The sequence below is a fragment of the Rhizophagus irregularis genome, chromosome 20 (genome assembly GCF_026210795.1).
Source record: "Rhizophagus irregularis chromosome 20, complete sequence".
Classification (NCBI taxonomy): Eukaryota; Fungi; Glomeromycota; class Glomeromycetes; order Glomerales; family Glomeraceae; genus Rhizophagus; species Rhizophagus irregularis.
In genome coordinates, this window is record NC_089448.1 from 1076448 (window position 1) to 1096425 (window position 19978).

General features: G+C 32.6%; 6 protein-coding genes across 6 annotated transcripts; 4 read left to right on the plus strand and 2 right to left on the minus strand.

Moving 5' to 3' along the window:
• Nucleotides 1-1242: 1242 nt before the first annotated feature.
• Nucleotides 1243-2985, plus strand: OCT59_012867 (uncharacterized protein; the record flags this gene model as incomplete). The annotated part of the gene is made up of 6 exons (XM_066140422.1): nucleotides 1243-1245; nucleotides 1476-1649; nucleotides 1733-1799; nucleotides 1873-2045; nucleotides 2115-2448; nucleotides 2537-2985. The coding sequence occupies 6 exons, from the start codon at nucleotides 1243-1245 to the stop codon at nucleotides 2743-2745; spliced, it is 960 nt and encodes a 319-aa protein (XP_066001305.1). The 3' UTR covers nucleotides 2746-2985.
• Nucleotides 2986-4142: 1157 nt separating this feature from the next.
• Nucleotides 4143-4427, minus strand: OCT59_012868 (uncharacterized protein; the record flags this gene model as incomplete). Its single annotated transcript, XM_066140423.1, has 1 exon — nucleotides 4143-4427. The coding sequence occupies one exon, from the start codon at nucleotides 4425-4427 to the stop codon at nucleotides 4143-4145; it is 285 nt and encodes a 94-aa protein (XP_066001306.1).
• Nucleotides 4428-5989: 1562 nt separating this feature from the next.
• OCT59_012869 (uncharacterized protein) lies at nucleotides 5990-9413 on the minus strand (the record flags this gene model as incomplete). The annotated part of the gene is made up of 4 exons (XM_066140424.1): nucleotides 5990-8790; nucleotides 8864-8887; nucleotides 8969-8986; nucleotides 9104-9413. 4 exons carry the CDS (start codon nucleotides 9411-9413, stop codon nucleotides 6338-6340), a joined length of 2805 nt encoding a protein of 934 aa, XP_066001307.1. The 3' UTR covers nucleotides 5990-6337.
• A 277-nt stretch (nucleotides 9414-9690) lies between these two features.
• On the plus strand, nucleotides 9691-11857 carry OCT59_012870 (uncharacterized protein; the record flags this gene model as incomplete). Its single annotated transcript, XM_066140425.1, has 10 exons — nucleotides 9691-9694; nucleotides 9867-9892; nucleotides 9991-10067; nucleotides 10145-10225; nucleotides 10431-10609; nucleotides 10688-10744; nucleotides 10810-11203; nucleotides 11290-11377; nucleotides 11624-11725; nucleotides 11819-11857. 10 exons carry the CDS (start codon nucleotides 9691-9693, stop codon nucleotides 11855-11857), a joined length of 1047 nt encoding a protein of 348 aa, XP_066001308.1.
• A 3203-nt stretch (nucleotides 11858-15060) lies between these two features.
• Nucleotides 15061-16830, plus strand: OCT59_012871 (uncharacterized protein; the record flags this gene model as incomplete). Its single annotated transcript, XM_025332470.2, has 2 exons — nucleotides 15061-15393; nucleotides 15472-16830. 2 exons carry the CDS (start codon nucleotides 15061-15063, stop codon nucleotides 16828-16830), a joined length of 1692 nt encoding a protein of 563 aa, XP_025171520.2.
• Nucleotides 16831-19366: 2536 nt separating this feature from the next.
• On the plus strand, nucleotides 19367-19976 carry OCT59_012872 (uncharacterized protein; the record flags this gene model as incomplete). The annotated part of the gene is made up of 5 exons (XM_066140426.1): nucleotides 19367-19369; nucleotides 19459-19486; nucleotides 19578-19618; nucleotides 19704-19778; nucleotides 19908-19976. 5 exons carry the CDS (start codon nucleotides 19367-19369, stop codon nucleotides 19974-19976), a joined length of 216 nt encoding a protein of 71 aa, XP_066001309.1.
• Nucleotides 19977-19978: the final 2 nt, after the last annotated feature.

Genomic DNA, 19978 nt, shown 5'->3' on the forward strand with positions numbered 1-19978 from the left:
TAATTAGTAAAGTGAAAGTGTCTATGCTAAGTACTGTTAACTTATTCCAATTATCCGATATAAACATCACTCCCTCTTCTGTTATCAGTAGTATACGAATAAACCCATGATCCTTGTAAATTCACCCAACGACAAAGAGATATTCCGTTGTTGCCGTGAAAAAAAATAAATGTGATGTTTCTTACTGACACAAAAATCCCCTAATACTTAAATCGCCGTATTCCTCACAGTAAATAACTGTTGGCATATTCCTCCATTTTCAGTGTGTCAAATATCTCGTTAATAGACATTGCGTTTTTTTGAATTAACTCCTGTTTTAATTTACACAGACAATAAGTGTCCTTACTATACGTCCTGGGCTTTGCCCACGAAGTGAAATTAACCGATCCTTACAGTATCCCCCCATCGACACTGCCTTTTCTTCGAAAAGTCCGTTGTACACCAGTAATAGATACTAATGTCCATCTTTGAGCGACCAGTTAAAACATCTACGACAAGACATATACAGTATGTAGTACGACACTTCAATTATTAGAGACCGGTACTAACAAGTAAGCTCACAGTTGATACCTTGAAATAATATACAGACTACTTGTTACATATTTCTTGTTATTTTTTAATTGCATATTCTAATGATCACACAGTTGACCGAAAACCTGTTGCGATACCTGTAGCTGTAGGGCATAATCTTTGAAGTTTGAACTCTGCCAGCTTTTGATGTTATTACGTTAAATATCCTTTTCACTTATTTCGAAATATGCTTGTAGATTGCTGGTTTTCGTTGTACTAAAATACGCTTCCAAAAAGATGATATTACCAGTTATTTCAGTTATTTCTTATTTTGCCTATTTTCAGGGGGTGTCACTTAGTGCAACATTTATGGCTGGCAAATGTTATTCACTAATCACTAGTCCAAGAAAGTAATAATATGGTTATACGTGTAACACGCATTAAGGAGAATATGTGTTTCATTGCATACATGAATAGATATATAAACGGAACATCTAACTCCGAAATTGTATAAATAGGGTTGAACTGATAATTTTTTGACTTTTTGCTCGCTTCTATCATTATGGTCTATTAAAAAAACCATCAAAAACCTCTCGTCATTTGTTTTAATTCAATTCGTTTTTACAAATTATAACTTTTGAAAACTGCGCCACTAACTGTTATATCAGAAAAAGAAACTACGCCACTAATATCTACTAAAAAGGGAAAAAGGAAAAAGGATATATATCTGACATGGTTTTTTTTTTACTGCGCAACATAAATTTCTAATTTAGGAAATATAAACCAAGCCAGTGGGAAATGTGTTACGATGTTTTACCATAATGGGGGAAAAAGAAAAGCTTCAGCAATTATTAATACGAATTTAAATCCTGATTCCTCATTTAGGATAAGATCATAAGATTCAGGATACAAAATATGAAACCATCTGATATGATTACTAATTTTAAAAAATGACATCATAATAGTCTTATCTCGAAGTATTGGATAAAAACTATGATTCTCAAGACTTTATTATTTTGGGGACTATAAGTTCTGGAAATTTTGCTTCGGTCTTTGTCGCAGAATGGAAAAATACACCAGCAAAGTTTGCGATTAAAAAATTTAAGGAAACTTCTAAGGAAGAAGACATTATTAATGAAGTACGTTGCTGATATAATCTCCTTTATGTCTTTTTTTGACATCACAATTTATAATTATAATTCTCTATTTTGTTCTACTGTAGATTAAGATAATGAAACTGACTCCTCATCCGTTTATAATTCGATTTTATGGAGTTACTAAATTAAAAGGTAAGGATAATATTAAATTTAAGGTCGATGCCTTTGTTATTAAATTTTCGTTTACATATTTTTTTTATTCTAGGCGAAAATAAATGTTCGCTTGTACTTGAGTATGCAGACGGTGGAACACTAAGAGATTATTTAAGAAAAAATACTATTCCTTTTGAATGGAAGGTCCAACTAAAGTTGGCTAGAGAGATTACAAGTGCGGTTTTATGGTTACATGATGATAGGGGAATCATACACGGAGATCTTGTAAATACAATAATTATTTGTAATTCATCTAGTTCGCCACATTGTGCAATTAACGCATTCTTTTTTTAGCATCCCAATAATATCTTAGTACATCAAAATACGATCAAATTGGCAGATTTTGGCCGTTCATCTCTAAAAGGATCAGATTGTTACAATACTGAAGTATGGGGCGTAATACCTTATGTAGACCCTAAAGCATTTGACCGAAAAACTCCATATAAGATGAACGAGAAATCCGATATTTATAGCCTTGCAGTAATATTCTGGGAATTAACAAGTCGCTCATCGCCTTTTAATTATGAAACGATTAACGATCACACTTCTCTTATGTTAGACATTCTTAATGGACTACGAGAAGAACCTATCATAAACACGAATGCTAGATTTATTGAGCTTTATCGAAGTAAGTATGAAAGTAATTGCGGAGCAATGAATCCTTCGGAGCTAGTATAATTTTTATTCTTGTAAACTAATGTGATTTATTTGAATAGAATGTTGGGGACTTGAACCAGAAAAACGGCCAGACATTTACAAAGTAAATTCAGAACTAAATAGCATTGATTCCGAAAACAATAATACGTTTACTGTTCCTCATTCTAAAGAGGAGATATGCAAAAAAATAGAATATGAAGATTCTGACTTGTCAAATTGCAACAAAGATTGTGATCTTAATGCGATTATGACTTTTCATGAATCTTAGATATTTTCATATATCGTTTTGTTTTCCAATGTAGTTTATTCAATAGAGTATTATTTTACGGACATTATTTTACGGACATTATTTTGTATAGAGTAAAATAAAAAGCTAGATTTTTTATTACGTAATGCGCAAATCTAGGCCATGGCTACGAAGTAAAATTATCATGTTGAGTGTTAATATTTGTGTATTAGTTGTGTGAACAATAAATAAACAATCTTTTTTAGGAAGGTGCGATATCATACATAACTAAATCGTAATCCATAAAGAGTGCACAATGTTTTACACTCTATGGTATATAGTAGAAGTTGCGGTAGATATCTTTGCTCCATGACTTGATACGACACTGGATACGGATAATTATACTGCCTTGTTAAAATATTTCACTTCTATGAAACATGTAGTTTCTCTTCATTTAAACGAATTAACTCGAAGATATCTAACGTGTAAACACTATTAACATCCATATTTTCATGTTAAGACAATTTTTATTGCAACGATAAGTATACGTAATAAATGCACGTCTCTTCTACCAAAGAAAGAAAACAGAAGCAAACAAAACTCTCACCGGACTTATTTCTTATCAAGAACGATCCTGTCCTTTGCAGATCACCAGGGAATTGTTCTTTTAATAACGTTTTCGCCTGTTCTAAATTTTCTCATTAATCGTGAAATGCTTTATTACTTTTGTCTCTTATAATTATCGCATAATTTTTTTGATTATCTCTTTCATCCAGTTCAAGGCCCTAGTTTTGAAGAACTCGTCTCTCTTGAATAAAGCATTTTGCTTCATACCATTCGTTCCACTTTATGTGATTTCGAAGGTGCCACCCGAGTCTCTGTATCATTTAACTGTACCTTCGTATCAATTAACTGAGTCTTAGTATTTTCATTTAAATCGTTTATTGCGGTCTCCATTAAAGAAAAATATTTTATTCGACCATAACATGATGGTGATTGATTATTGATATGAGGTTATAATTTAGAAAATTCTAGAAATAGCGCAATATGGTTGATCATTTCCAAAAGACAAATGACATGCATCAAAAGAGAAATAATTTTAGCAAGTAGCGATGCAAAAAGATTTTTCTATAATTCATACCCAATAATGAACTACTAACAGATAAACGTAAATTAATTCCGTCAGCATTATTTTTTCTCTGTTAATCTCGTACGCTAACATATAGTACATCACTTAGTAGATATGAAGGTTACTCTGGAAAAGCGTTGAATATAAAAAATCTCATGGGCTGCATGATTATTTTTGCATAAAATTATCCATTCCGAGATAAGGGCATTGGCGTAAAATTTACATCCCTTGTACCCCTATGATATAGCGTGTTGCACAGCTTGTCTAATGAAATATACGACAATCCAGTATGTTATACCAAATCCTTCTCCTAGACGGTTACCGGAGAGATAATAGGACTCATCATTGGGGATCCTTTCCTTTCATATCTTCCATCACGATAATAATAACCTCTATCACGTTCACCATATTCATTATATCCATCATATCCATTATATTCATCATCATCCGAATCATCTAGCATCTCTTCTTCAGAATCATCGGAATCGGAGTCATCATCATTTACCTTAGCTTCCGTTTCCACAATTGATGACGTTTTGTTTTGCCTTTCTTTCTTTATTCTGGTCTCTTCCTCCTCGAAAGCTTTCATGATCATTCTATCAAAATCGTCGCTATCGTGGTCAGTCCCCTTGTCCCCATCTGCTAAAATGTCTACCGTATAATAAACTTCTATGCGCTATTGGTATTTCAAGTGAACAAAAAAAGATTCAAACAAGTGGCACAATGATATACGATAATATTTTCTGTAACCGATAGGACTAATATGATATATATAGTATAACTAACTATCCCTACTCTCGAGTGCAATGATGATACGAGAAGGATACATTAATTTGATCACAAGGTATTTATATTTTATGCATCCATAGTGTCTATGCTAAGATACTGCGATCATTACAGTAGTACTCTGCGTGATTTTAACTTATTCCAATTTCCGATATAAACATCACTCCCTCTTCTGTTATCCATAGTATACGAATAAACCCATGATCTTTGTAAATTCACTCAACGACAAAGAGTATATTCCGTTGTTGTCCTCTCTTTCCCGAATTGTCCTAAGACTTGGTGTGAAAAAAATAAATGTGATGTTTCTAATACTTAAATCGCCGTATTCCTCTCAGTAAATAACTATTGGAATATTCCCTCCATTTTCAGTGTATCAAATATCCCGTTCCAATTTATAGCATAGACATTACGTAATTTTTGAATTAACTGATCTCTCCCATAGACACTGCCTTTTCTTCGAAAAGTCCGTTGGTTGTTACACCAGTAATAGATACTAATGTCCATCTTTGAGCGACCAGTTAAAACATCTATGACAGAACATATACAGTATGTAATACGACACTTCAATTATTAGATTAACCAACAAGCCTACAGTTAATGTCTTGAGATGTCTTGAGATAGTGTACATACTGCCTGTTACGTACTTGTTATTTTTTAATTGCATACTATATTCAAATGACCACATAGTTGACAGCATGTGATAAATGTAAGATATTTTTTCGACTCTGTCGGCCTTTGATAGAGTTATATAAATATTAGATGACTGTTTCCTTGTTCTAAAATACACTTCCAAAAAAATATATAATCCGAAACGATAATATTACTAAAAATGAGTTCTGAATACATATTCTTTGAATACCTCTGACTTATTTTAATCTATATATAACAAAATCTTCGAAGTATTATGTCTAGAGAGGATTACTTTCATGTTCATGTTTTTTCTATATAAACTGTGACCTCACGGTTGCTTATTTTCATTGGGTTCCTGCCTCCCTGGGAAGCTAGTGAAACAATTATGGTATCACACAATACAATATCTCGAAAGGTGCCCATTTCTTGTTTCTGAATGTTATAACCTAGATGCTATACCTTAGAAACTTATGCAGTAAGTTAGAGGTTTATATTTCAGTTGACTGGTGTAGCATGGAGAAACAACAATGGTCACGATGTTATTTTACTCGATAATCAAGACAGGTTAATATTCAAACTATCGAAGCCGATATTTGTTGTATATGGTGAGAATATGGAAGGTAATATCATTGTATGCGATGATTAATGGGTAAGGCACAAAAGCCAGACTCGGCTCTTGATGTAGTCAAGTAGAGAGAAATAAAAACATTGCAGAAAAATCGGGCTAGATTTTTAGGACTTAGCATAAAATAATCATGTATCACGTGTATTTATTTTATTTGACAAATAAAAAAATTAAAGTGCGTATTACTTATATTACTTGTATATAATTTCTTTCATTGTAGCATAATATATTAAGAAAAATTATTTGATTTTGTTGTTTCCAATCTAAATTGGTCCCCCATTACGATGATTTCCCTACTTTCATATTTTTTCTTTTTACATACATACAGCATCATCACTGAAAACTACCAAGAATCGGTATATGTAATATTTTTATTTTTTATGCACATACTAGCTGTAAAATAGAACTTTATGTGGAAACTTTATTTGACTCGCACAAAAAATTATGTATCAATCGTACCAGTATCAATCAGATTTTGTACTTCTCGCCATCATTGCATTCGCCAACTTTTCTCCAAAAACTTGTTTTACGTTACGGTTATCAACAATGACTATGAGATTACCTTTTTTGTCATATCGAAAGATATTTGGCCTTTTTGATAAAGCTCTGTGTGGTAACTCAACTAAAATGTGAATGCATTTTCTGTTATAAGTCACATCTGCGATTTTATGGTGAAGTTCCACAAAACTAGCGGTTTTGGATTCTTTATAACCCTTGAGAGTTTTATCATAATCTAAATCGTAATTCAAATCATTCTGATCTGAATCATCATCATCATCATTATCATCAACAACGATAACCCTTTTCTGAGGTTTCTGATATTTTTTAGTAAGGCCAATTTCAACACATCCCTCCTCTCCATCGTTTTGATCATTTAGCTTCATTTTCTTATTCTGGGGTCTAGATTTTTTTTCATTATTGGACCTCTTCTTGTTTTTCTTTTCTTTTTTTTCTTCTTTTTTTTCTTCCATGTACTGGAACCCCAGGCACGCCTTGAAAGCTTGCTTTTTAACCTTGCTTGATGTAACATTTTCATCGTAGATAGCGGAACTCAACGATAACAATACCACGTTATTTGATTCATTTGATTTATCTACAAGACAGAGTACAAGATCAGAACCTGCATTTTGCGGCGGTTGGATAGCATGAGTATGGTACTTGGTTGTTTGGTATATGTCTTTAACATAAACATCCAGTGGAACAGCTTTTGATAGATTTGTTTCCGTTACAAACTGCATTCCAGGCGTGATCCATTCTGGAAACTTGAAATGTGGATCAAGATCATCGGTCCACTTTTTAAGTTCTTCAAGCACGTTACGACCGCATTTTTCAATAATTGCTGATGCAAAAGCACCATCAAGCTCATTACCAAATGACTGAGGGCTTCCAAGACGTTCTAAGATGTGACTAACATAAATATCTGTCAGAGTTGCATTGTTATCTAACATAAAATATTTTCCAATGGCCGTAATAAAGTAAGACTCTAATTCTAGATTGATTTTGATCGAAGTGAAGTCAATTTCTTCAGAATTAAGGGTAATGAAAGGTGGCGACTGAATAGGAAGAATCCCATGTCGAAGTAATTCAGCACCAGCCGATGTTGAATTAATAATTCCGCAACAAACAAGATCAACAATCGCCTTCCTTGGGTCGACCCCTCCGATTGCCAAAGTACTGACGGCATTGCGCAAATAGCTTATCATTGACATAGTTATTTTCTCGATCCATTTCTTACTAGTTTTAACCATTTCATCATCTTTATCTTTTAGCAATTCTGATCGGTAGGCTAGCATTTTTAAAAACGACGCACAGTTTCGGGGTCGTCCTTTGAGAATATTTCCTAAATAAAGAAGAGTTTCAGGACTAACCCCTTCCATATTGATTACAGTGTCGAGAACTTTGGTAACATCATCAGGTGAGAGATAAGGGAGTTTCAACACAAGATGCACTGCTCGAGATGGTTCTTTTCCAACACTAGTAACTAGGGATATTCCGCTTGACATATGCATATTAGTGCCAGAAATAAGGTGTGTAACTTCAAATTTGAAAGCGATCATGTGATGAGTATAGGCCTGCAAAAAATTCCATGGTTTGTTTGTTTCATTACTTCCAGTGTATTCTCCGTATTCAGGTCGGCAAAGACATTGCGCCTCATCTTGGATAAAGAGGATCCGTTCAATTTTAAGACATTGATTGATGAAATGTATAAGTATCGACAATTCTCTTGTGCTCAGTTCTGACAGGTTTTCGCAAATAAGGTTTATACTTTTCTTATCTAAACTATAAAGTTGTGCCAATAGCCAATCCTTTGGTGTTTTGATTTTTTGCTCTACATACATTTTGACTAGTATTAACATACGTGAGACGAAATCTATGTCGAGCTGGCGAAGTGCCCACTCCTGGAGTGTGGTATCATTGAAAGGTGGAGTTTTCGCTCTAACTGCACCGAGTAGATCAGAAAATTGATTATTATATTCTGAAAGAAAATTGGAACAGTCTATATGTACTGCCCAAAGTTCTGCAGCAATGGCAAATGTAGTTGACGTTTTCCCCCCTCCTGTGACTCCGGCAAGCACAATAATATCTTGTTCATACTTTTTAATTTTATTTCGCACCAATCTAACGGTCTCTAGAAATTGCGGTTCGTGGTATAGGGGATTCTTATAGGTCATTTCAGTATTCACTTCAAAAGGAGGGAGGCAAAGATCGATTCTATCACACGTCCTTTTAGTAACACCATAGGGTAGGGGTGTTTTGAAAATTGAAGGGCTCTGTTTCAGCTTGACGTATGGGTTGTTCGGAGTTTCGAATGAAAAGTCATGTGAACGATCCCAAATTACGGCGAGACTCTGAGCCAGTTTACGAAAAAAAGGTAAATCGACATCATCGACATGAGGAAAAGTCTTTCGTAAATCACCTAGAAACAAGAATAAACAGTAAAGAGAAGGTTTTCAAAAAATACAACTTATAAGACTGACAATGTTACAAACCAATTATAGCATCGATATTCTTCTCTGCGTAACCATATAGAAAGCAAATAACAATGAACGTGAGTAATATACGATATTATTAGCAAAAAACGTTGAGACACTTACCAGTAGCATAAACGGGGGCTACAAAGATATGAAAGATAATTAAAAAAAAAGAACATGATACAGTGCAAGGTTAAAAATTAAATAAAGGTATTTTTTTTTTCAACTGTAAATTTCGATTAAACATTGGGAACTTACCAGTGTTACCAGTGGGGGGAATAATGGCGATGACGTGAATGTTAGACACTTTAAAATTTTGATTATTATTATTTAATTCATCTTGAAAATATTCTTCAAACAGTTCTTCAGGTTCCATTTCTCGCCCATTAATATTGATAATGTCTTCTTCGGTATGAACATTTTTTTTGATCTCGCTTTTCTTGACATTAACTTTCCAGAGTTTCACTCCGCGCATGACAGAAACATCAACCTTATTCCTACTACAGATAAAATTCAAGATATTTCCAATCTTGAAAACGGTAAGATTAAATTTATTGTCACCAAGCATGGTATATCTTATGTCTTCTTCCTTGTAAATGTCAATTGTAAAAGTGTCGGAAGAACTCAGAACGTAACAGTTGAACGATATTCCCATTTCGATGATATTGCTAATAAGAGTGAACAAATAGATGTAAGTTAAAAAGAAATAAGTTGAAGTAAGTTAAAAAAAGTTGAAAGAGTTTTTTGGAGGTATATATACTTGTAAAAACCTCATCATGACTGATAAAATAGACTCGGTGGCTTGTTGTAAGTTTATCAGTAGCGAAAGAAATGAATCGCTTCTCATGAGTAATTATCACGAGTATTGATTAATTACTATTACCTAAATGTATATGGTAACGCAAGTGACATATTATGCAGGTGACAAATAGAGATCAGATCACAAGTCGGCAAGACGGCAAGTCGCTGAGATAAATATAAACAACGCGAACGCGGCGGTCACGTGTCCGGTGACGGTTAGGCATCACACCTTTCCGAGGTGGTGTGGTAAGATCATTCATTTTTCGGTTGTACAATTGACTAAAAAAAAATAAAGCGCAGTAACTCACTCAGTAACTCTAAACCGTTATATTATTTTCTCCAAGCCTGAACTCGTTGAAGTAAATATTTGCGAGAAAATTATTAACAACATTAAAGCCGAACGATATAATACGCAATTAAGGTATGAATATTTCAGCTGTGCAAACTAATGACCATTTTTTATATAGTTTTCTAAGGACCTTACTAATACATTACTAGATCACAGAACGCAAACAACATAAAATTCGGCAGGGTTAATGTTATGAAACGTTATTTACTTTCTGATACTGCATGTTTCGTGTAAGTTAACTGTCGACAATAACTAGACACGATATTGAGTCTCACTCAAAAAGTAGTATCATTATTTTATCAATTTTATAGTGTATTGTATTTTGTCAACAAATTTAAACTAGACTCATGGTTAAAAAAGTATCCTTGATGAGGATAAATGATAATATGATATAGAAAATCAAATATGCTAATTCATATGTTTCTTTCAACACAGAAAAATGCGTTCTGTCAACATCAATTGTCTAGTTCTGGGAAAGCCATTCAGAAACATAATCTCTATCAAAATTAAAGAAAACGAAACGATTGGCGAACTTAAAAGACGTATTAAAGCTGAAAAAGATTACTTCGACACTATCGGTGCAAGTGACCTCAGATTATGGCGTACAAATACCCGTATATGAAGCAATAATGCAATTCCTTGTTTTGATCTTTCCGATAGCAACGAAATATTGTCATATTTTGAGATCAAAGACATTTGGAAAGAAGATCCTCCCAAATCCAATCTCCACGTAGTTATTAAAATCGAAGGTTAGTGTTACTTTTTGCTTACATTAGTTTTCCATTACAATAAATAACAAAATACTTGCAACCAGTTGTCGCCCTCAACTGCATAATTTCTGGTTACCCTTCTGATACATACTATCCGATTGAAATCTCTGTAGAAAGAAATGTTGGTGAACTCAAGTCTATGATAAAAAAACGATGGAAACCTCTCTTTAGTCATATTGTTTCCAACGAACTAAAACTCATGGCTATAAACATCCCTCCTAATCAGGTTATTACATATGAAGAAGACAAGTGTGTCATGAAGAACTTAGACAAAATTAAGAGCGTTTTCGCTAATTCAATCTACAATTATAACCCTGATCATCTTCACGTAATGATAAGTTCAGATACCTGGAAGGAAGTACATTGTAAAGCCATTTATAAAAAAACTATATATGAGAAGCACGAGAACAATTCCAATGGAAGATCACTCACGCAACGGTAACATTAGTCAAATTGAAGGACAAGTTACGCAAGTATTTCTCAGAACTTCATAATATTGAAAAACAGTCTATTAAGCTTTATAGGGCACATGATGGAAACATCCAAGGGGAATTTATTCGAAGTGATTCCATGCTAGAGCGAATCATGTGGGGAAAGTTTTATAGAATCGATGTTAGTATAATCATCGAAGTTCAACATGAATAGCTACATCAAATATTAGATTGTGTAAACAATTCATATTTTTATATTTAAAGAACAGTTATATTTACGTACAAAAAATAGAGCCTCGCAATGATAGAATGATAAATAATTTCCACGAAGTCTTCTACTTTAACTCATCATCTCGGAATATTGTTTTTTTTAATGAAGGTTAACGTCGTTACGTAGAAAATGTAGATTACACTGTCTGTTATCTAGAGTACGCTCAGTGGACAAAGTGGACAATTAATTTTTGACCACGGATATCAACAACATATAAAAAGGATCCTTGGTGTACAAGAAACAACAGCTTTAATTCACGTAAGTACGCCACATGGGTACCTATAAGAGAATCAATCATCTTTTAATTTATTATCGTAACAAAAACTCAATGTATTCATTGCTTTATTCTAGTTAGAAAAAATAGAATGCACTTACAATCAGAAGACATAGACACAGAAAGTTAATTATATTTGTGGAAATTCTGCTACAAAAATTTTTACATGCAAATTCAGTCCCGAAAGATATGTGGTCAGAGGCGCAAGCCGAGTAGTTACCCTAATATTCTGATTTTTGCAACCGGTTCCTACGCAAGATATATTTTACATAGAATTTATATAGAATAGGTTTAATGGTGGTTCTGCAAAATATGATTATATATCGCATCAGACAATTGCATGCAATAAACTGTCCCGATTATTATTTATTTATTTTTATTGATAATTTCTTGGTATACAGTCTGGTATACATGGTCTAAGTAGAACAATACATAAATTTTGTCTACGTGAGGCATGAAGGGAGATAGCCAACTGTGACCCAAGATCATGGTTCGTAGTTGTGAACAGTGATAAACATTTAGCACTAGTGCAACTCACAAAAACAAATTCAGATAGTTCTGTGATATAGAATAATGTAAAATCGTTTATTAAGTTAATGATGTGTGTCCTTTGAGTAGCCTCTGACTGGTGCAAAGCATCGTTTCGAAGAAGTGAAGTACATTTCTTTCTATGATTGTACTGTATGATTCTGGGATGGGATAATGTATACGATATGTATACGATACAGAGTAACTTAAACTATCCTTTTGGAATTCTAAATATTCGACACATGGTTGACAATTTTTCTTCTATTTGTTCCAGTTTTGTATCTCTTGTAAAAATGCAATTCAGAGTTATGTAATATTTTTTTTGCCTGCAATTCACGAATGCTTTATTATCATTAAAAAAAACTTGGTTCTATTAAGAATACGAAATAATCAAACCGATATATGTCCAATGTGGTCAGTTTCTATTTTCCCCGTTTTCGATTACTAAAATATTATGTGGCCAAAGCCTCTTTGCATACTGTTTTCCTCTTAAAGTTATGATTCGTATATGAGATGTCATAATTATTGGGAAAATTGTCGGAAATAAACATATTCCGTGGGAAAACAAATATCCGAAAAAATAGTTTTCATTGTGGCACAGGTAATCAGTAATCGTTGATCGTTTCCAAAAAGCCGTTCCTTTGATTACAAATGAATGCCGCAGCACAAAAAATTGCCCAACAACGAGACTGTGACCTTAGGGTCACGGTTGTAAAACTGAGGCTAACGATTACACTGTGGCTTATGCCTTATGGTGCCTGTCACTCGTAGCAATTCAGTGAAACAGTGCAAGTCTCTGCGCTTGTTTTTTTCGATAAAAGATACACCCCGCAATAACTAATATATTTCCATTATCGATATAAAAATGATGTCACCATAATTATCCAATTCCGAATTCCATGAATATCGCCTTAACGGAGATTGTCATCATTATGAAAGCCACCACTTCGACTCAAAAATGTCCAAACACGATAACATGACATTCACTTATATTATTATCTAATGACCATTAGTACACAGTATAACAAGAAAAGAATATTGTTGAGTGTTCGAAACTGTTGGGACCAAATCCATTGTTATAGTTGAAGACAGAAAAAATAATTGTTAAATGTCCAGTGGCTTTGAAACTGTTATAACATAAATAGGATAACGTAAAATACCACCTCTTTGTCAATGGAGATAATTTTATATTTTCGTTTCTATTATGGTCCTCTCTTTCATCAACGATGTTGTCTTCATGTTACTTAAAACATAGTAATAATACCAAATATTATAATAAACTGCCGAGCTTATTGTCGTCTTCATTTTTACCTTTAACTCACATAACAATATTAATTACAACCATGAAAGAATAATTGTATGGCAAGTACTCTTCAAGCAGTCTCCACCTGATGTGAAATATCGTTGATAAAAAGTGTGTTCTGTATCTAGATAGTTTTCAATAGTATTATTGTCTAGAACACTAGTCCATCTTCTGAGGATATTTATTTTGGCCAAATAAACTATTTGATGAATCATCGTCCTAATATTGTGGACTGATCGTCTTGCTCTAGATTCCATCTACCCTCCTTTATAATTAGGAACACAGAGCGTGATTGAGCGACAAGACACTCAGTTCCTAGGGAGACTGCCCAAAAAGCACATGATTACTCTGACATTCTTATGTATTTTGATTACTAAAAAAATATATTGTATGACCATTTTCTGCATTCGAATATTTGTCATTGATATGTAATCGAATTATTAATCGCTTTCCCTTCAAAGAACTGTTCCAAGAATTCTTGGGAGTTACATAACATAACTATTACGGTTATCTACATAGATTTACTACATCAGAAATTTAGATCCATAAATCACGTAACTAATTGTTATTGATATTTGTAGTCGAATAATTGTATTTATTCTCTGATTGTATACCCCATTTCGATTTATCATATGCTCCTTGTTCTCGATCAAATATTTCAAAAAATGTTACAAAGAAACGAAAAATACTACACAATCCTGTTATCTTTATTTTTTTACTACCACCATCTTGCGTTTACATTACCACTTTGATGAACTTTCCTTTGACAACAAAAATATTATTTTCTGTTGTAGACATCATACTCGTATATTTTATGTACAATGTATTTTCCTCTCCCCATCATCTATTACTATTTCAATGATCATATATCTAGGTGGAGCCTACGAAGTAGATTCTTCTTGAAATGCTCAAGCAGTGTATGAGTATTACGCTCTACATATGACAAAACTATTAATAATATTTTCTTCTTTATTCGATTTTTTGTCATTGACGTCTATACCGGTTATTTAGTGAAACTGGCCAATGCAACTTCGCACATTTTGCTCTTTGAGCGTCTCCCTAAAAACCTAGGTTTCTAGAACTTCCTCTGCAAAGGTCTTAGGAGAATGTGTTCCTAAGGCTGATGTTTGATATGTTACAAAATTTTATACTAAGGAACGAAAAAAATTATTATAGTCACTAAATTCAATTACTAATTGGTGATAGAATTGGTGTGACCATAGTTGATCACTATGACGACGAATATGAATAATCATCAATTCATCATGCTTTGTGGCTTACATATGCGCGGATCTTAACTCTAACCCCAATTTTTAAGACGTAACCCCAAATGACGGTCATGTTAAATTGGATATGGTAACACTACATCAAACCATTTTATTGGTCGATCTAATCTGTAACACAAATTTCATGCAAAAAAAAAAATTCACGAAACTTTGTAAAATAATTACGCGGTTTAAAAAATTATTCCTAGCTTCTAATTTGCAAATGTCTGACACACAAGAAATTCATAATTACCCCTTTGACTCAATTATTAATTTTAAAAAATCAGGACATAGTTTTTCATATAAAATTATAAAAGAAGGAACGTATCCTAATAAATCTTTATTAGCGTACACTCTTCCTCCTAATAAATATCGAATCCCTGATGATTATATGGTAGAAACAACTTGGGGTAGAAGTAATAATCGATGTGTTGTTCAGTGTTTTATTAATTACATTGATAATAAACCAGTTTTTCAAATCTGGTTTGGAAAGTGTTTTGAACATGTAGTATCTTCAGTTAGAAGTGCGACGGATGTTACAAATTTATTTCATAAAGTTTGTACACTAAATTATTTTTTTTTAGTTTTTCTATTTTTTTCTATTTATAAATTAACTTTAAAATATTTATTTCAGGAATATACATCTTTAAAAAAAACAAAAACATTAGGAATTTATTTGTTTGGTCTTCATCTCAAAACATTAGAAATGGCAAGAGAAGGCAAGCGACGTGCACATATATTAAAACCAATTGACCAATGTGGAAATTCCACCCTTACAAAACGTGCTATGAGTATTGGAAAACATATATTAGCTGAATTCAACGAAAAAACACAGAAGCTATATAATTTGGAAGACATACCAGCATTGGAAAGTATATGTTATTCTGTTAATAAAAAACATACTTTTAATATCAGTTACGAGAATGAAGATAAAACTAAAAAAAAACAAAAACTTGAATCAATAGTTAGAGCATTAGATGAAGGCAATATTCCAAGAGATTCTTATAGACGTCTATGTGCTATAGAATATAACCTACCACGTGAAGGAGAAATATCTAAAGAACGTATAAATATAAATGAAATAATGGTCCAGCTCATACCAATAACAATAGTAGATATAAATACTAAAAGTCAAGTGGATGAATCCGAAGGAGTAGATATAGATGATGAATCTATAACACAAGAAGTAATTAATGCAGTTGGTAAAGGTGGCTATAGAAATATTAATAATATATTGTATTATTTGGTTCCTAACCTTGTTCAAAAAGGCATCTTGAATCCAGATCAGCCCATAATTAATCTTCGAATCTCTGGAGATGGGCGAAACATAGGAAGGAAAGTAAAACATGTAATCATCACAGTGGCTATTTTAGATGATAAAAATACTTCACACAAACCAGATCATCATTATACGACCATACTCTATCCTGGATGTGAAGATTACAACTCTCTATCAAATGCAATGACCCAATTCTGCCATGATCTAAGAAATTTAAAAGAAGGACTGGTAATTGATAATGTAAAGTGGAATTTTCAATTTTATTTTTCGTCTGACTGGAAGTTCTTAGCAATCTGTTTGGGTTTTAATAGCGCTCATAGTAAAAATTTCTGCCCTTGGTGTACAATTGATAAATCACAACAAGGAGATCTATCAAAAGAATGGAAGATTAATAAAGAAATAGATAAGTTAGTTGAACAAAATAATTACTATAAAGGACATATAAGAAAACCACTTTTTGATATGATACCTCTTAATCACTGGGTTCCTGATGAATTGCACATTATGCTTAGAATTACTGATCGTTTATGGAGTCTTGTGATAGCAGAATTAACAGAATATGGTTTGTTTCACAGGTCGAAGGGGCGTCATTGTCCAAAATTCAAAAAATGCAAATTCCCCATTTTCCTGGAAAATGGTGGGAAATTGTGGAAAATGCTGCATTACGCTGAGCAATTTTTTGGAATAGCATTGTTACAACATTGTCCGATTTAGCAAATCTTATGAAATTTTGGGAAAATGCTACATTATATCTCAAATGTAACATTTTTGTAACATTTCGTAACATTGTTATAACATTGTCATTAAAATCAAATTTTGCTTTTTTTTTGTTAAATGTTCCAATTTTCTTGCAAATGGTGCATTTTTATGAAAATTTCACATTTTACCTCAAATGTAATAACATTTAATAAAATTGTTATAACATTGTCAATTAAAATCAAATTTTGCTTTTTTTTTGTCAAATGTTCCAATTTTTTTGCAAATGGTGCATTTTTATGAAAATGCCACATTTTATCTTCAATGTGATATCATTGTAACAACATTTCATAAAATTGTTATAACATTGTCAATTAAATTCAAATTTTGTCAAATATTCCGATTTTCTTGCAAATGGTGTATTTTTTTATGAAAATTCTATATTTTCTGTCAAATGTTGCATATTTTCAGCAAATTTTACGTTTTTTTGGTCAAAATGTTTCATTTTCGTCAGAATGTTAAGATTTTACATTTTTTTTTGAAAATGCTCAGTAATATAGCATTACACTGGAAAATGTAGCATTTCACCAAATTACACTAAAAAGCATCACAATTATCTCATTTTTTGGAAAATTCCACATTACATTAAATTATACTAAAAAATGTAGCACTATACTAGATTATGCGGCATTGCACTAAAAAATACCACAATTACACTAGACAATGTAGCATTACACTAAAAAGTACCACAATTATCATATTTTTTAGAAAATTTCGTGTTATGCTGGAAAATGTAACATTATGCTAGAAAATTCAGAATTGCACTAAAAAATACCACAATTGCACTAGACAATGTAGCATTACACTAAAAAGTACCACAATTATCATTTTTTTTTTAAAAAATTTCGCGTTATACTGGAAAATGTAACATTATGCTAGAAAATGCGGAATTGCACTAAAAAACGCGGAATTGCACTAAAAAACGCGGAATTGCACTAAAAAACGCGGAATTGCACTAAAAAACACAAAAAAAATACTACAATTACATTGGATAACGTAGCATTACACTTAATTACATTAAAAATTGATGATAATTTTTATTTATTTAATTACGTACATTATTAAATTTATAATATTTATATTTTAAACGCATTATTTAACATTAAACACATTGTTAATATAACACGATGTGTTGTGATGTAATTTAATACTAAACCTTACTACTGAAGACTCCCTCTTTTTGTCACTATAAACAGGCGGAGGGAGCAGCAATGGCTCTCCCCCTATAGGTACTTTATGACCTCTACCTGTTTACAGAGGAGAGGCTTTTCGTAAAGTATTAGTTAATAGATATATATATATGTATATATAAGCATATATATACATCTATTTAAAATTATTAAAATAAAAAAAAAAATTCCGGGGCGGGGGAAAGCCCCTATTTATATAAAATTATATATCACGTGCGTCACGTGATATTACTTAATAATTACCGCAGCTTCAGCTGCGGTATAACGAAAAAAAAAATTAAGCTTTTTTTAGCAAAAGCTTAATTTTTTTTCTCACGTCCTCTTTCTTTCTTCCCTTTCCCCTTTCCCTTTCTCCTCCTCCCTTTTCGTTTCATTTCCCCCTTTTCTCCCCTCCATTTTCCCTTTCCCTTTCGTTCTCTTCCTCCCTTTTCGTTTCATTTCCCTTCCCTTCGCCCTTTTCCCCTCTCTTTCTCTCCCCTTCCCCTTTCCCTTCCCGGAAAATTCCAACGAAATGGTAAGTTTCGAAGCGTTCGCTTCGAAACTTTTAATATATTTTTTTAATTTCTTTTAGGAAACGTTTCTAACGCTTCCTATACTCTCTTTTTTTTTAGATCTCGATATTTGATTTCGGAAATTTAGGAAATTAAGGGTAAGTTTCGAAGCAGTTCGCTTCGAAACAGTGTTTTTTTTTTAATTTCTTTAGGAAATGTATCTAACGTTTCTTATTTTTTTTTTGTGTAGGTCCTTCGGCATGCTTCTTTGGGATTCGAAATGGTAAGTTTCGAAGCATATGCTTCGAAACTTTTTGAAAATTTTTAATTTCTTTAGGAAACTTTTCTAACGTTTCCTTTCTTTCTTTTTTTGTGTAGGTCTTTCGGTATTCGACTTCGGGAAGCAAGGAACCGAAAGGGTAAGTTTCGAAGCGTTTCGCTTCGAAACTTTTTAAAAAAAATTATTTTTTTTTTAATTTTTTGTAAGAAAACGTTTCTAACGTTTCCTATTTTTTTTTTGTAGAGATTTTTCGATATTTGACTTTGGAAGGCGAATCGGTAAGTTTCGAAGCGTGTTGTTGTACGCTTCGAAACTTTTAAGAAAAAAATTTTTTTCTTTTTTTTGTAAGGAAACGTTTCTAAGTTTCCTTTTTCTTTTTGTAGGAACGCCGGACGTTTGGATGATGAGTTCGAAACAAACCGGTGAGTTTCGCAACATTGTGTTGCGAAACTTTATTTTTATTTATTTCTTTTTAAGAAACGTTAACTAACGTTTCTTTATTTTACTTTTTGTAGGTTCCGGACGTTAGGATGATGGTAAGTTTCGCAATGTTACATTGCGAAACTTAATTTTTTTTTTTTTATTAAAAGAAACGTTAACTAACGTTTCTTTCCTTCTTTTGTAGGTTCCGGACGTTTGGATGAAACGACCCAGTGAGTTTCGCAACGAATCGTTGCGAAACTTAATTTATTGTTTTTTTTTAAAGAAACGATATTAAACGTTTCTTTCCTTTACTTTTTGTAGGAACGCCGGAACGAATTCACGAACCGGACTTTGGGTGGAAGGTAATAAAGGGAATTTTGTTTTTGTTTATATTTTTTTCTTTATTTCTTAACGAAACGTTAACTAACGTTTCAATTTTTTTTATAGATCACCTTAACATCCACTTCTGCCAAATTGGAACTAAAATGGTTAAGAAGTTCAAAAAGAAAGTGCTTGGCAAAGGTGAATGAATTAAAGAACCCATCCAAGTAATTGGAGGAGACAAAGGAAACTCCGGGCATTTGGTGGGGTGTTCTTTTATTATATAACGAAACATTATTTAAGTTTCGTTTATTTTTTGTTTTTTTATAGGTTAAAGGAATGAAAGGGAAAGGTGAGAACGAAAGGAAAGAGAAAGATGAGAACGAAAGGGAAAGGTGAAA